Source organism: Bubalus bubalis, chromosome 5 (assembly GCF_019923935.1).
Source record: "Bubalus bubalis isolate 160015118507 breed Murrah chromosome 5, NDDB_SH_1, whole genome shotgun sequence".
Taxonomy (NCBI): domain Eukaryota; kingdom Metazoa; phylum Chordata; class Mammalia; order Artiodactyla; family Bovidae; genus Bubalus; species Bubalus bubalis.
The window spans coordinates 8,829,680-8,847,550 of record NC_059161.1 but is presented as its reverse complement, the minus strand read 5'-3'; the positions used below and the strand labels follow the sequence as shown (position 1 = coordinate 8,847,550).

The window sequence follows — 17,871 nt, the reverse complement described above, 5'->3', positions numbered from 1 at the left end:
GAGGACTGCAGTGGATTTAAAGAAAAACAAGGAAGCAATCAATTCAACATTAAGGCAAGGGGAGTTCATAGACAAGCTACATATTGCAGAGTTACAAGGAATTTGCCAGGCATATTTGGGAAGAAAGGGAATACTAGAAAAAACAGACCAACAAAGAGCAAAAGCCAGGGCACGAAAACACTTACCTGAAACTCTCTTAGCAATGTGAAATAACAGGGTGGGGTGGAGAATGTCTAACTAGAAAGGTTGTGTTTTATCCTATGGACAAAGCCATGGAGGAACTGCAAGCAGTACATTTGGTTTTAAAAGGCTGTCTTGGCAGCAGTGTAGAGAATGGTCTTGGAAGGTGTGGTGCAAGGTCTGGAGATAAGGTAAATTAAGATAGGATAGAAAATGTCAGTAATTCAGAGAAGAGATGAGATGAGAACCTAAAAATAAGGCAGTCACCTAAAAGACCAAAGAGAAAAGAATAAACTTTACAGTTATCTGAGAGAGAAAATTAGAAACAGTAATCACACAATGAACAGAGTAATTGAGAAAGAGAAAAAGAAGTCACTAAAACCGAGACACAATGGTTAAAAGTGGCTTCCACGCCGGCTCAGGGGTAAAGAATCTGCCTGCCAATGCAAAAGACACAGGTTTGATCTCTGGTCAAGATCATCCCCGGGAGAAGGAAACTCGCCAGTCTTCTTGCTTGCAGAATTCCACAGACAGAGGAGCCTGGCGGGCTACAGTCCTTGCAGTCACAAAGAGTTGGGCACAACTGAGCAACTAAATAACACGTTAAAAAGGTAGATGGGAATCAGAGAATGGTGTTATAAAAGTCAAAACCAGATTTTCAGAACAAGGGAGGGGTCAATAACTTGAAATAATACAGGAAGCACAAGGAGAAAGCACTGAGTAACCAGTCACTGGATGTGGCAGTTAGGAAGGAGGTCACTGCTGACCTGTCAGCAGTTTGAGAGAAGTAAAGGGGCAGCAAGCTGAATGAAGCAAACTCAAAGAGTGAAGTAATGCCAAGATAGATAGTGATGCTTGTAAATGAAAGACTGGAGCACACTTCTGGGCTGCAGAGAAAAGGCTGAAAGTATGGCAAAGAAACTGATGGAAAAGGTCCTAAAGGCAATATGCAGGGACAGGTAGGATCAAACCAGCAATGAAACTATACAGAACAAGGGGCGGGACCTTTCTTACTGTCAAAGAGAGGCATGCAGCACAGACTGCTCATTATTTCATATTACTGCATTTGTGGCATTTTAAAAGTCTGATCCTATCAAGCACCAGCAAGGAAGCGGGAAGTGAGTACTGTGTAAAGTGCTGGGGGGGGGGGTACCAGACGTTCCAGGGTTACGGAAGCCCTGACTTCAAAGAGTTAACAGCTTAACGGGCAAAAGACAGTAATTTTAATATAATGTCCTATGTGTAAATATACTCAGATAAAAAGGGTAGTGTGGTAGCACAGAGGTTAGGGGAGGGGCTGGAATTTAAGGGTATTCCTGCTTGATATTTTCTTCTTGAAGTAGAAAGTGAAGTTATCTGCTGAGTTTTTCAGGGGCGAGGGGAGGTGGTAGGTGATGTGTAGAAAAGGATGACTGTTCAAATACTTGCTTACACAATAAATTCTATTCAAGATTTATTATGTTCTGGGTACTATAATAAATGCTTTTATATATATTACCTAGTTGATTGTCAGAACAAACCTATTAATTTTACCAATGCAAAAAACTGAAAATTACAGGTTAAAAATTGAGAGATGCTAAGGGTTACGCTGAGATTGAAAACTATTTTTTGCAAGTAGCAACAATGTACATGATTGTGTAATCTTCTCTTGTAACCCCAGACCAAGAATAGCAATTTATCCAGCATTGTGGGTTTACAGGGTTAGAGAAGGAATAGCACAAGAGTGGGAGAAATGGGGAGTTACAGACACTAGGAAGAGAGCAACTTAAGGAAATGGCCATTTGGTCTAAGGTTCAGGGAGACAAGGAGGCTTGGGAAAAAATGAAGGATTCAGGGAATCTGAGACCATTTAGCAGTAGTAAGAAAATCAGTAAAGTATCAAGCTGAGTAGAAGTTTTCAAATTTCATTGATGAAAGATGACAAGTGCCAGAACAGGCCATGGCATTGAGTTCCTTAAGAGGAGGAATGCGGGTCATTAAACTGGATGAAGTCACATTTGTGTCTCCAATTTTCAATGTTATTTTCACAAGTTGCCTATACATCACAAGCCTTTACCCACTGACATCTGGTCTATATATTTTTTACAATTACGTAATTCCTTGCCTTAATAAATGAACATGTATATCAATTTAAAACTTTTCAAGATTTTAAGTCATCAGCACTGTCATTAAATTGAGGAGTGTGACTGCATTTCTAGTTGGGAATTCTTCCACCTCTTCCTTTGAAGCAGCTTTCAGTTTTCACTGGTGTCAGTATGCTGCTGCTGCTGCTGCTAAGTCGCTTCAGTCGTGTCCGACTCTGTGCGACCCCATAGGGCAGCCCACCAGGCTCCCCCGTCCCTGGGATTCTCCAGGCAAGAACACTGGAGTGGGTTGCCATTTCCTTCTCCAACGCATGAAAGGGAAAAGTGAAAGTGAAGTCGCTCAGTTGTGTCCGACTCTTCGCGACCCCGTGGACTGCAGCCTATCAGGCTCCTCCGTCCATGGGATTTTCCAGGCAAGAGTACTGGAGTGGGGTGCCATCGCCATACCTGGTACTAATTTCTAATTTGTTATAAAATGGAATAAACTAAATGTTCTCCAAAAAAATATTCTACACTTAATATTGTCTCATCTAAGAGTGATTTTACTTCTTTTTTATGGATTAAAGAACAGGTGTTGTGGGTCGTCTCCTGGAGGCTCAGTGGGTAGGGTTCCCGGTTCTCACTGCTGTGGCCCAGGTCCAATCCCTGGTCAGGGAACTGAGATCCTACAAGTCGTGCAGAGTGGCCAGGAAAAAAAAGAACAGGCATCATGGGAGGGCTTTTATACCTCTGAATGGATGAGATAATCCCCAAATTACTTAAGCTACTGGCTAATTGGAATTCTTGATGTTTTTGCTTTTCCAAAAAACTTCAATTAACATTGACATTTACTACCTTCTAATCCATTATATAAAAATACTTTTCTTAATATAAAGTACTGCTCATTTTTTTGGAGTGAATTTGTAGAACAATTACAAGCACTCTAATGATCATCATTACCTCTTTCTTGGCTTCTTTTTTGGGATCATAATCACTATCGTTTCCATCCACTGGGTGTGTTTCTTCCACGTCATCATCACTGAAAAGAAACAAAGATTAATAAATTTAATTCACTTCTTTTTATTCTATTGCAGTGTTCTTATCAAACTGTAATATACCTACCTAGTAATTTTACTAAATATTCCCCAGGAGTTATCCTTAGGAACACAAGTTTTCATAATTTAGATTCCTCTAGTGTTTAGAAACATTTATCCTTTTAGGTATATAGAATCATTTAAGCAAATATTTCCAGCTAAAAAACAGAGACTTAATAGGAAAGATATTTAGAAAGAAATATAATTTGGGAGAAAGAACATATATATTAATTTGATGTAATATTTATTATTTCAGTTCTCCAATTGGAGGATAAAGACAGACAAAAACCAGAAAGCAAAACGATCTTTTATACTATCAGAAAGACACAGCTATAATAATGTGGACTTCAGTTATTCAGATAACTGTGGAAAGACCATCTTCCAGAGAATGTATTTCTTTTTTTTTTCCCTTACTTTTTCACTGCACAGCTTGGCATGTGGGATCTTAGTTCCCCAACCATGCATCAAACCATGCTCCCTGCAGCGGAAGCAGGGAGACTTAACCACTGAACCACCAGGGAAGTCCCGAATATATTTGTTAATATAGTCTAAATATATGTACTGAATATATCAATACTAAAGGGAAGCATTTGTGATTAAATACAATTCAAATATTACTCAGTACAAAGGTTTGCTGACTATGATTAACAGTTAAAGAGTTGAAGAAAGTTCTTACTATGAAAATTTCTGATCACTCAGTTCTTCCTGTCAGAGCAGAAATAGGAATAGAAGGATAAGAAGCATTTACAATGTACTGTGATCACTGTTCTACCTTAGGAAATACAAGCAATACCTGTAACTATATAAAGGCATCCAACCTACCTGTCACCCTGATTATGTCTATTGGCTAGTTTACGAGCCTGGCGATCCATTAAGCTTGTCCTAGATCGAGTTTTTTTCCAGGAATAGTAATATTTCACAAGGCTAGCAATTGTCTTATCTGGAAGCTTGAAAAAAATATGTTAATATCAGCAAGTTTTTTCATAAACTCTGATTAACAGAATGAATAACATCTCTGATATTATTCTTTGATACTTAGCAAACAAAAGCATAGACGAACAAAATTTTCCAAGGTAGCTTTATGAATTATAGCATTAAAAAGTGCAGCTACAGTCATAGACCCCCACCATGCCTATGCCACTGATATTTGTAAATAAATATTCCTATTTATTCTGAGCAGAGAAAGGAGAGAAGGATGTCACAAACTAATATGATGTGAATGGCCCCAGAGGTCCACAGCAAAATGGTAATATTCCACATTTGTTTTCTTAGAGTTACTCCACTCTTTCCACCCCCTCTGTAAACTGGATTTTTATAAACTGATTTATAATTCATATATCATAAAATTCACCAATTTAAAGTGTACAATTCAGAGGTTTTTAGCTTACCCACTAAGTTGTGCAACTACCACTATTTAATTTCAGACATTTTCATAACCTCAAGAAGAAACCTTAAACTTATTAACAGTCACTCCCTATTCTCCCTTTAACCCAGACCCTGGCAACTACTAATCTACTTTCTGTCTCTACAGATTTGCCTATTCTGGATATTTAGTATAAGTGCAATCATACAATATGTGGCCTTTTATGTTTGGCTTCTGTTGCTTAGCATAATGTTTTAAAGAAAAGCGATTCAATATCATTTTGTTTTAAATCCAGGCTTTAAGATGATAAATAATGCAAACAGACTTGGATACTAAAAGGACTAACGATCATGCACTACTTTGTCATATATTGACAAATAAGGATACACTCTTCCAATTAAAAATGTTGTTTTTGATTATGGAAGACACTTAGATATATTTGCAAACATTTCTAATTTCCAAAATTCAACTTAAAAGAGTTTAATGCAACAACTTCTCAGAGTTATACAATTTTGACTAGAAACACAAAAAATTTAAGAACTAGAAATAAAGAGCAGTTTTGCTTTCAAAAAAAAAAAAAGGAACAGCCCCTGAACAACGTTGAAATGATACAGAATTTCTATCAACAGTTTTCATATCCAAAGGAATATAAATTTGAAAATAAAATCCTGTTAAAAATGAAACATTTAATAAAACTGAAATTATGATTTTTCCTGAAATGATAAACTTATTTAGTAAGTCTATTAAACATATACTTATCACAATCTTAATTTATTACAATGAAATGGAACATAATGATCACGTATTAAGAGTAGTTGTAGAAAGTAAGACTATAGGCAAATATACCTATTTCAAAATATTTTTAACAATTAGATTGGAAAACTTTTTGTATTTAATAATTAGGAAGTGTTTAACAACAGAATTAGGTATCACTCAGGTATGAACCACAGTAAAAGCAAAATTACCATACCATTTGCTGAATCCTGTGAAAGCTCTTCCCATGAAAACTAAAGGCTTGTTCAAATAGGACTTTATCTTCCACTGTCCACTCATCCGGAAAGGGAGTGAAATTAGGGAGATCAGCAAGGGACTTCTCAATGTTATGTTTATGCCAGAACAACATGCCAAGTGCCTTTGAAGAGAAATCATTCCCCTTTGGTTTTAATGGGCTTATGTTCCATCACACTTGAGAGAGTTAAACACAAATCAGGTTAAAGTCTTAAGCCTATGACTTCAACTGAAGATACGTTCAGTTTGGGGCTTTTAATCTGGGTGCCCAGGTAACAGAGTTCATTTCTTTCTTTCAAATCAGGGCCTCAGAATAGTAAATGTTCTTACATACCACATCTGCTGTAGAATCTAGGAAAAAGTGAGCTGAGGAGAGTGGCTATAATTACTAAAGCAGGTCTGTAGGCTCATATCAAGACTTTCACTCACATTTATTCATTTGTCAAGTGTAGGGAAAAATATGCTAAAAGGAAAAATAACTTGTAAGTCAATACTTGAATGAAACTATCAATTATAACACAAAACTAGAAGTGCTCAGACAAGACTCAGTAGAGAAATATTTATGTTTTAATCTGTTAGAAGTATCCTGGGCTAAACACTTCTAAGAAGTAAGAGTACCTCAAATGCAACTTTAACACTATTTTACCACATGTATTTCTAAAGTTCTTTATTATCATAATGTACACAAAGAATTACTATAAGGCATATTAATAATTTCAATGACTTTATTACCAAATCATAGGAAAACCTGAAATGGATAATTTCTGACAATTCAACAACTTTTCCTTCTGTTGTAAGAGGTATAACTTTATTTTTACTGTAAGGTACTGATACTTTGGCCACCTGATGTGAAGAGCTGACTCATTGGAAAAGACCCTGATGCTGGGAAAGATTGAGGGCAGGAGGAGAAGGGGAGGACAGAGGATGAGATGGTTGGATGGCATCACCGACTCAATGGACATGGCTTTGGGTGGACTCTGGGAATTGGTGATGGACAGGGAGGCCTGGCGTGCTGTGGTTCATGGGGTCACAAAGAGTCAGACACGACTGAGCGACTGAACTGACTGACTGAATATCATTTAGGGGATAAAGGTTTATTTTTTAAGAGGAGAGATAGCAACTTTTTAAACAGCATTAATTTCTCACTTTGGTAATACTTTGGTACTCTGGTAGTACTCCTTGAAAATGAACATGAAAATGAACACATATACAGTCACATTTCAAAGAATTAACCTTATCAAATAGTAAAAAGAAAGTCAAGTCTTAAAAACAAAATACATAAGCAAAGTTTTCAAAACCCACAGAAAAGTTAACTATATTTAGATTAACATCTCAATCTCACCAAAATGATTTTCTATAATTTAACCATGTTGCTAACTATAAAATTAGCTCTTAATAATGCAGGTAACAGAAAGTTCACTTATTTTACTATTAATTCTGACAGAGGTTGATTTTATACTTAGTTGAAATGAAATTTAAGAATGTCTACTTTACTTTCACTTTCCATGTTCTACATTCCCATTTTACCAGGGATAATGGACCATATGTCATATATGCATGTGTTCATGCTCAGTTGCTCAGTCCTGTTTGCGATGCCAAGGACTATAGCCTGTCAGGCTCCTCTGTCCATGGAATTTTCCAGGCAAGAATACTGGAGTGGGTTGCCATTTCCTCCTCTAGGGGATCTTCCTGACCCAGGGATCAAAGCTTTGTCTCTTGCACTGGTAGGTGGATTCTTTACCACTGCACCACCTGGGCAGTCCCATACCACATATATCTCCTTTTAAAGTTATCTATTTTTTTTTAAGCCCTTTGTGAATTATTTCCTTCAAAATTTAAAAATCTTAAAATATTTCTTTAAATAAAGAGTTTAGTTTCTAGGTCTTTTAGGTTAAAAAGTCAGAGAATTGCCTCTACTTAAAAAAATTTTCCCTTTTGGTAAGTATTTGCTAGAGTAATCCTAAGGCTTTCAGATCTTTAAGAGCTCAAAAAAAACAAAAACAAAAAAAACAAACCAGAGGTACTGAGAGACAAATGTTCAAAAAATGTTCTCAAAAGCCCTTGAGATAAATAATGTTTATAAAAACAAAATCTTTAATGATGAAAGGTCAGACTTTGCTACAACCTCCCAGGTAGCTCAAACAGTAAAGAAACTGCCCGCAATTCAGGAGACCTGTGTTCAATCCCTGGGTTGGGAAGATCCCCTGGAGAAGGAAATAGCAACCCACTCCTGCCTGGAGAATCCCACAGAAAAGCCAGATGGGCTACAGTCCATGGGGTCGCAAAGAGTCAGACACGACTGAGCAACTAACATTTTCACTTTCATAAAGTTGGCTGAACTTAAGCACTTTCTTAAGACAGAAACTATCATGAGATGTTCTTTGGATTTGATAATTACTGAGGCAAACCTCAATATTAAAATGTTTCTGTACATACCTGTTCCACATTGTAGCCATGTTTCTCCTTTGCAATTGCAATATATTCATCCACTGTAACGAAACAGTGTTATATAATTAATTATTCTTATTTACTTCTTCTGCCCAGGTTGACTTTGCTTTTTTAACAAAGCAAAATTTTAAAACAATTATACTCTAGGGATAAAAAAAAAGCCAAAGTCATTTTCCATAAAACATCATAAAAAAGACCTTCACTTCTACATACAGGATCAGAAGCTCACTTGGTTTAAAATTTTACTTAGTATGCCTTATCTCCATGACCATACAGCATATACTTATTAAATTCACTGACATGACTAATTATTTTTGTATTATAAAAAGACCAATCTGTGGTCAGTCAACAGAGCCTAATTATAGTGTAAAATATTAGGTAGCTTCTATTGCAATATTTATTTAGCGAGACTTAGCTATTTAAGACCTCATCTCATGTTTAGAGTTTTCCCAAAGCTTTTACCTTCCCATATTTGATTACTGTATAAAGGATGGTTTATAGTTTTGCCAGTATAGTAACAATTTAAACATGCTTTAGTATGCCTAAAATTTTCTTCAGCTCCTCCTGCTAGCTATACAAAAGGTACTTATATATTCCATTTTCTTTCATCCTCAATTATTATAATCAAGCAAATAGTTGTTTAAATAAGCACAGCTTCTATGATGACATATATATACAGGCTATTTCAAGGCCTTATTGCTGAGAAATCTGCATTTCACATTTAGGACTCATTTTTATGCAAAGTCTTTCTTAATCCTATACAATGTAAATATATAAATTCTTTAAGCACATTTTTGAGAAGCAGTGGTTAAGAATTCTGATCCGAGAACAGCTAGCTCATCTACCAAGACTTGATTCCCAGCCCTGTCACTTGTTTTTGGACTTTAAGCAATTAACTTGACCTTTTTGTATCTTAGTTTCTTCACTATAGTGATAAAAATAGTACTATTTTCAGTACTATTCTTCCTAGGATTAAATGAGCTAGTGTATGTTAAGTGCTTGAAGCAGCATCTGGCCCATTTTAAGTACTTTCTAAGAGTTTGCTGTTATTAACAGTACAGTACAGTTTAATATATAAATATGCTATTATAACAATAATGCTGTTGTACTAACAACTAATTTTTATGGGTGTTACTGTATCTCCCTAAGATTGCAAGCTTTGGAGAAAATCCAAATACTATTTTCTATTTAGAACTCATAGTATTTAATATGACAGGTCTACATACATGCTGATTTACAAAAATGTTTTGTAGTCCTATAAATAGAAGGCTAAATAAAACCAATCAACCTGTGGTTCCCAACCTTGGTTATGCATTAGGATCAGCAGAAGAGTTCTAAAATAGCAAGTCCTGGCTCCTCCCTCTAAACTTTCTGATTTAATTAGTTTGAGTGGAGGCCAGACATCAATAGAAGTTTTTTTTTAGTTCCCCTAAGCAAGTCCAAAGCACAGCCAGGGATGAAAACCACTGCCCTAGACCTTCACTGGGATATTCCAGGTGGACACACCACTGCAGGACATGTTGGCTTTCTGAATTTTGTTTTCCACTTTGCTAAGAAATACATCATTATATAAAACAGTGCTAAAAAGGCAAAAGCCAATGACACACTAATGGTCAGTTTATGAATGAAAGCATCTGCCTATAAGGAAGACTAAACTGAAAAAACCTGACAATCTCTTTCAGGTTCCTCAGTACACAAAACGTACAATTTTGTGTTTTCAGTTAAAAATACCTCAAGGGCATTAATTCCTAGATTACCAGCTAGACTTTTTGCTGGTATTCTGAAGCTTGTAAATAGGAAGAATTATCAGGTATGCAAAATAACACTCAGTTTTCAATTTTTAGTTCTCTTACTGCATTAACAAGTATGACTAGACATACTGTGCATATGATATACAGGACATCGTTAATTTTCATGGGACTAAATAAACCAGCATGGGACATCTTTTGATATTTGGTAAATATTTTAAAAAGACAAACTTATTTTACAGCTACTAAAATAGCTGTTCAGTGCTTTTTGTTTTAATAAATCAAATGATAATTGAGTGGAGGGGTGGGGATCTTAGTTTTGTTACCTGCACGTTTCCTATATCTGATGTGCCGCAAAGGATCAGGTCCGCTACATCACACTGAAGTCTAAAGCCACACCATGATTCAAGAAGTGCATAGTCAATGATCCAGAAGGTCTCCGTCCAGAAATGGAGAGCACAAAGATGACCTGATCGATGGCTTGCTGAAGTCAGTTCTTTCCCCTTTCCTCTTTAAAATGGGAATGATAGTGGGCTCTTGGAAGTTTGAAGGCATTTCTTTACAGCTTCATATACTGAGGAATAGCCTGTGCAGATGTCTACATTGTAACTCCCTCCCCTGCTTCAGGATTTAAGCAGCAATGCCATCAGATCCTAGGTTTTTTCAGTCTTCCTGGGCCTGACACAAATTGGAATGATCAACCCACTATCTTTCAAAAGGAAAAACATTCTAACATAGCAAGCTCCATCAAAAAAAACAAAATAAAACAAAGGCAAACTATTTCTTATGAGATCTAAGAGATCCAAAAACAAATATAAGTTGCATTCTGAATTGGTTGATTGATTCCCTACTTACATAGACATCCAGTTTCAGAAAACTTACATTTGGTATCTGGGATACTGTGATATGGAGACCACACAAGCATTCCTCCATTGTCTTTATCTGTGTACTTTGTAGCACCTGGGGAAAAAAATTATTTTGAATACGATGAACTTTATTCACATTCAAAATAAGCAAAATAAGCTTTATTTCTATTTTAGTACAGTACCTGCAAAAGATGACAAAGAAACAAAGTACAGGAAAACAAATAAAAACAGATTTACACTAAATATAGTAAATATATCATTCGTGGATATGAACAAAATTTTAGAAACACTGAAGCTTACCCTCTTTAAATTAAAAAAAAAAAAAAAGACTTTATTATAAAGTACATTTTATATCCCTATTTCTCGACAGGTAATAAATCTGATTTAACCTTTTATATGTTACTTGTTGTTTAGTTGCTACGTTATGTCCAACTCTTTTGTGACCCCATGGACTGTAGCCCACCAGGCTCCTCTGTCCATGGGATTCTCCAGGCAAGAATACTGGAGTGGGTTGCCATTTCCTTCTCCAGGAGATCTTCCTGATCCAGGGATCGAATCCACATCTCCTACATTTGCGGGATTCTTTACCGCTGAGCCACCAGAGAAGCCTATGTTACTTAAGAATTATTAAAAATTCCAGAGAAGCCCATATCTTACTTAGGAGTTATTAAAAACTCTTGACTTAAAAGCACATACCTCAGGTGATAATTGTTTTGCCCCATATCTAAATGGGCCAAGATCATTATAATTTTTAAACACTTGTATCTGCTTTTTATGGTTTTATTTAATCTTACTCCCTTGCTAGGAGTCTGCCAGTTACTCCTTTTTAGAGTTAATTACTTCTTATATTTACAAACATTTGTACTCTGTGTAAGAGAAAAACAAAGTCAAAACATGTAAAGTTAATAATGCTATTTCTTCTTAATGTAATCTGAGAGTCTACAGCTACCTAACCCAGAAGCATACTACTGCTATTTATAATTTATTTGTTATAATCTAAAGAGTCAGGAAAATCAAACACTATTGAAACTGCATGTAAATTAAGAAAAGACAGAATGAACAAAAGGCCTAACACAGTTATCCCCGAGCCAAGTCCATGCCAGTAGGTTCTGTCTTTAAATTCTTGGTGGTCTTTTTCTGGCTTCTTCCTAATTCTTTGTTGCATTCAAGTTAATTAAAGAGTATGAGCTGTTGGTAGCCATCAGTAATTAATGACTAGAATTTCAAAATTACTCACAGAAAACATTAATAGAAATCTGAAGTTAAACTGTAATCATTTATGAAGTTATAAATAATAAATTCAGAATAAAAACCATTCATTTCCAAGGGTAAATGTAACTATTACTATACTCCCAACTAGAGACTTCATCTATCAAGCAATAAGATCATTCAGTGGTTCTTTATTTAAGTTAAACATTGTTATGTATGTTTACTATAAATAAAAATTAGGGATGGAGAAAAAAGAAATGAGAGAATACTGTAACTGCTAAGTCACTTCAGTCGTGTCCAACTCTGTGTGACGCCAAAGATGGCAGCCCACCAGGCTTCCCCATCCCTGGGATTCTGCAGGCAAGAACACTGGAGTGGGTTGCCATTTCCTTCTCCAAAGCATGAAAGTGAAAAGTGAAAGTGAAGTTGCTCAGTCGTGTCCGACTCTTAGCGACCCCATGGACTGTAGCCTACCAGGCTCCTCTGCCCATGGGATTTTCCAGGCAAGAGTACTGGAGTGGGGTGTCATTAAGTATTAAAAAAATCATAATTACAATACAAATCTAAAAGAAAACCTACTGCATTTTGTCATAAGTATCTTTAATGAAAGGATGAAAACAGGAATTGAGAATTTAAGGAAATCAAGTTTGAAGAATATTATCTAAAATTTATATTCACTGAAAATAAATTTTAAGCTATCTTTTTAAAACTCCAATATTAAGATATATATTTAATTTTTAACCTCATAAAACAAAAACACAAAAGCAGAATAGTTAAACCACTTAGGAGAAATAGACAACTTGTCTAAGTTGGTCAGAAGTCCTTATTTAATAAAACCTTATTGCTATTTCTGGGCCTCTCTGGTGGCTCAGTGGGTAAAGAATCTGCATGCAATGCAGACCTGGGTTTGATCTCTGGGTTGGGAAGATCCCCTGGAGAAGGGAATGGCAACCCATTTCAGTATTCTTGCCTAGAGAATTCCATGGACAAAGGGGCCTGGCAGACTACAGTCCGTGGGATCGCAAAGAGTTGGACACAACTGAGCAACTAACACTTACTGCTATTTCTAGTAAGTATCCTAAATTTCAATTCTTTAATATGGGACTGATTCTTTTTCACAATGGATTGTGATGATAATTTAAATACCACTTAATAGAATATGGAATGCAACAAAGAAAGGTTTCCATTAAGTCTTGAGTCTAACCAGCATACATGCTTAATATTTAGATATATTTCCTTGCATCTGATCCTTGTATTACAAAAAGCTTGAATTAAAATATTTTCATTAAATATCTCTTCTTAAGCTGATATAAACTATTTTTCGTACTCTTGCTCATGAAGAACAGTTAAGTTTCCTCATAAATTCTTATCTCTGTAATTAAGAGCCGGATCCTCTGACAGAAACTGGCATCCAACTGTGGGGACTAATAGCTCTTCTAATGTGGGTGTATGGTGTGTGTGTGGCAATCGCATCTGGTGGCAGAGAACGGTTACTTGCTGCTGCTGCTGCTGCTAAGTCGCTTCAGTCGTATTCGACTCTGTGCGACCCCATAGACAGCAGCCCACCAGGCTCCCCGTCCCTGGGATTCTCCAGGCAAGAACACTGGAGTGGGTTGCCATTTCCTTCTCCAAAGCATGAAAGTGAAAAGTGAAAGTGAAGTCGCTCAGTCCTATCCGACTCCTAGCGACCCCATGGACTGCAGCCTACCAGGCCCCTCCACCCATGGGATTTTCCAGGCAAGAGTACTGCAGTGGGTTGCCATTGCCTTCTCCAGAATGGTTACTTAGGCATTTTATAATGTTTTTGCCCTTGCCAATCATATATGTGCCCAAGTAGGACCAAAAGATGACTGATTTCTACAGGAAACCAGAGATATTTTAGCACAATGGTTAACAGAGTAATCACTATAGAGTCAAACTCCAGGTGTAAATCTCAGCTCTGCCACTTCCTAGCTTTGACATCTGAACAAATTTACTTAACTTTCTGTGCCTCAGTTTAACCTATCTTTAAAAACAGGGATAATGAGAGCACCTTCTTCACAGAGTAGTTAAAAAATGAAGTGAATTCATATATGTAAAGGACTTGGCATATGGTAAGCACTACCTAAGACTTATTGACATTACTACTATATACTTACTGAAGATAGTTCTTTAAGTTCCATTCTTAGTCTATGCTGGAAAGGCTTCTTCTTATCAATCAAAAATATAAATGAGTAAAATCTCATGGGGCTCTAACTCAAACAGCTGATGACCTCTCTTACCAACCCTTTGAAAATGAGACTGAATAGCTAAAATGACTTATTTTATTGACAACTCAGCCTGATTCCTCTCCTATAAAGAGTAACAGAAAGTAACTTGCATGATTAAAAACAATTTACCTCTCAGGATGACTTGCATTCAGTAAAGCTTTACCCTTTTCATCATAAAAGTTGAAGTAAACCAAAATACTTAAAGGACATAAACCAAATGTTTATTTTGCTTTTATTTGTAAAAATGTTTATGATTATACCTCAAGGGCCAACAAAGGTCCATCTATTCAAAGCTATAGTTTTTCCAGTAGTCATAGATGGATGTGAGATAGTTGGATTATATTATAGTTGGATTATAAAGAAAGCTGAGCACAGAAGAATTGATGCTTTCGAACTGTGGTGTTGGGAGAAGACTCTTGAGAGTCCCTTGGACTGCAAGGAGATCCAACCAGTCCATCCTAAAGGAGATCAGTCCTGAATATTCATTGGAAAGACTGATACTGAAGCTGAAATTACAATACTTTGGACACCTGATGCAAATAACTGACTCATTGGAAAAGACCCTGATGCTGGGAAAGACTGAAGGCAGGAGAAGGGGACGACAGAGGATGAGATGGTTGGATGGCATCACTGACTCTATGGACATGAGTCTGAGTAAGCTCCGGGAGTTGGTGATGGACAGGGAAGCCTGGAGTGCTGCAGTCCATGGCGTTGCCATAAATGAGTGACTGAATAACCAAAGAAGCTCAATTCTCCTGAAATCTTTCAGAGCCCCTTAACTACAGTTGGTAAAGTACATGTATGAGACCAATTTGGGGAACACCAACAACAAAAAACATTTTGATTAGGATTTCTATACCAATAGCACGTTTCAAAGAAAGTACAAAAATATAAATCTATTTCTTTTCAGATTTCCTTTAACACAGTCAAACTAAGGATTTTGATGGAAATCATGGAACAAATATTCCATATTAAGAACTTAAATACAGAGATCAGTAAGACACTCCAAAATTTTTAAGTTCTATTTATAAACTAGGCTCAGAACTATATATACTTAATTCATCGATTTCAAACTGAGGTAAACAACAACTTTCCAAGGGGTACACAATCAAGAATAAGTTTTCTGAGAACCAATTTTCAGAACATAAACTTCCCTGTTTTCTTTTCCAAGACAATCTGCCTGAGAAGTCACCTGCAGTCTAAGCTATACACTTAAGCTACTTCTGACCTTCTTCACAAATTTCCTTCCCTCACTCAAAAAAGAAAAAGAAAAATGGCAGGTCTTTCATACAACCCAAATCTTACAAGAGTACATTGCCTAAAATTTAAAAACCACTATGATGCCAAACAAATATCAGTAAAGCTCTCCTTTACTCAAGGTACCATGACTATTACAATCTGAATTAATTATGCATTAATCGTAATAACTCCAGACAGAAGAATTAAACATTTAGAACCTCATGTTCACAAGAGTATATATTATGATAGTACAGAAACTGGACAGGTGATGAATAAAACACTTTCGAGAAAAAAAAAAGTTTTATAAAATTCTGTGAGGAACATGCATGGCAGTTACAAAAATTTATACATTTTATAAAACAGATACTACCACATTGCTAAGTATTTACATTTAATTGGATGTGTTTAAAATAAGTTTATAACAACTCTATTTCAAAGTGTTAACATTTTCAATACACTGGAAATTATCTTTCAACTAATAAACTCAATGACAAATAACAGATATCAACTTAAAAATATGTGAATCTGTTTTTCAAATTTCTTTTATGAGTAAGCAACAAAATATGTTGAAGGTCACTGCCTTATACACATTGAGTTCAGCTCAGTTGTGTCCGACTCTTTGTGACCCCATGGACTGCAGCATGCCAGGCTTACCTGTCTATCACCAAATCCCACTCAAATTCATGTCCATCAAGTTGGTGATACACACTAATTTTTACTTAATCTTATCATATAGTTAATATCATCTCCCTTTTACAAATAAGAAAGCTAAGGCCTGGACACATTCAGTTCATCCAAGGTCACGATGCCATGGTGGCTAAAAGGCATATGATAAGAGCTAAGACTCTTAATCACCACGCAAAACTGCTCCTCATGACATAAGTGTAGTCAGAAGGCACTACAGAAAAGTTGGGCTGGCCTAGCAAAGAACCAAAAGGAAGAGAGTCACAAAAAAGAGTCAAAAATCTGCTTAGTAAATTTTTATAAAGGCAGTTAGCAATGGTCCGTTAACTAACATAAACTGTTTCTAACCTAACAACAGTAATTCCAATTTAAGTCTCAGTTCACTCATGTTTTCTAAAACACTCATTTTAGTAATTCTTTCTGTGTTTAATTTCTATCATCATCACTATCATCTCCTCCAGTAAAAATATCCTCCACGAAAAAAATCCTTTTTAATTTTCCTATATTCTGATCATACTAATCTTGATACCGAAGAAATTTTTCTTCCAAATGACTTGGATGGCTATGGGTGAACAATCATGAAGACAGATTGAGTGGTTTATAAGACTAAAGACAATAGTATGTAAAAGAGAAAAGGAGAGGAGCTGACCATTTCTCAATTTCTATCATTAATTAATAAACATCTTTTCTTTTTTCTTCTCTTCCAAAGAAATATGTTGAAGTTATGACCCAATGGTATTGAATTGATATGGAGTAAAAACTTCACACAACAGCACAACACTTACAATAAGATAAAGCAGTGTTCTACGTTGAACAGCACAGAGACTCAAAATTTCCTTGTAAAAAGTGTTTAATAATGACAGTCTACATTTGCTTGACAAAATTTGCCTGTAACTACAGAAAAGCCCACCTAAGTTTAGATAACTGGTTTTAATTGTACCCTTGGGTTCAATATTCTGCAGATTATTGAGGATAAAATGAATACAAGCATACCTCATTTTATTGTGCTTCACAGCCATTGTGAATTTTTTTTTTTAACAAATTGAAGGTTTACAGCAAGCCTGTGTCAATCAAGTTTATCAGCACCACTTTCCAATAGCATTTGCTCATTTCTTGTCTGTGTCACATTTTGGTAATTCTTACAATATTTCAAACTTTTTCATTATTATTATACTGTTATGATGATCTGTGATCTTGGATGCTATTACTGCAAAAAAAACTACAACTCCCTAGAAGCTCAGATGATGGCTAGCATATTTTAGCAATAAAGCATTTCTTAATTTAGGCATGTACACTGCATTTCTGGACCTAATGTCATTGTACACTTCTATACTGGGAAAACAAAAAATTCATGTAACTTGCTTTATTGTGACATTCGCTTTATTGCAGTAGTCTAGAATCAAACTCACAATTATCTCCGAGGCATGTCTATAGATGAATTTAAAGAATATGACATCTATCCTTATTCTAATAAAAAGCATCAGTGATAGTCTGAGTAAACCTAATGAAAATGTAACTTTAAAAATTGCAATATTTGTGATTTTTCCCTCAAATATTCCACTTAGGCAAAATATGCAAAAATATGATGATCAAGGAAATTGGGTAATACAAATAGTGGCCATGTGAAACCACATAAAAAGTACTCTGCACTTTAAATGAGCTATTTTTCTAACTTTAAAATTGGCTCTAGTATTCCTTTGCTTGAAATCTGTTCCCAAAA

At 35.8% G+C, this 17,871-nt stretch overlaps 1 protein-coding gene across 5 annotated transcripts in view; it reads right to left on the bottom strand.

Annotated features, from left to right (window-relative positions):
• RCOR3 (REST corepressor 3) overlaps nucleotides 1–17,871 on the bottom strand; it is a 53,079-nt gene that overhangs the window by 32,513 nt on the left and 2,695 nt on the right. For 4 of the 5 annotated variants that reach the window (XM_025285413.2, XM_025285416.2, XM_025285414.2 and 1 more), the window contains exons 3-7: nucleotides 10,787–10,864; nucleotides 8,145–8,197; nucleotides 5,671–5,832; nucleotides 4,160–4,284; nucleotides 3,204–3,282 (exon numbers count right to left, since the gene is read on the bottom strand). In XM_025285413.2, coding sequence (XP_025141198.1) covers nucleotides 3,204–3,282; nucleotides 4,160–4,284; nucleotides 5,671–5,832; nucleotides 8,145–8,197; nucleotides 10,787–10,864 — 497 coding nt within the window. Of the gene's footprint in view, nucleotides 1–3,203; nucleotides 3,283–4,159; nucleotides 4,285–5,670; nucleotides 5,833–8,144; nucleotides 8,198–10,230; nucleotides 10,415–10,786; nucleotides 10,865–17,871 lie in introns of all 5 variants that reach the window. The other variant, XM_025285418.2, reaches the window with a different exon arrangement.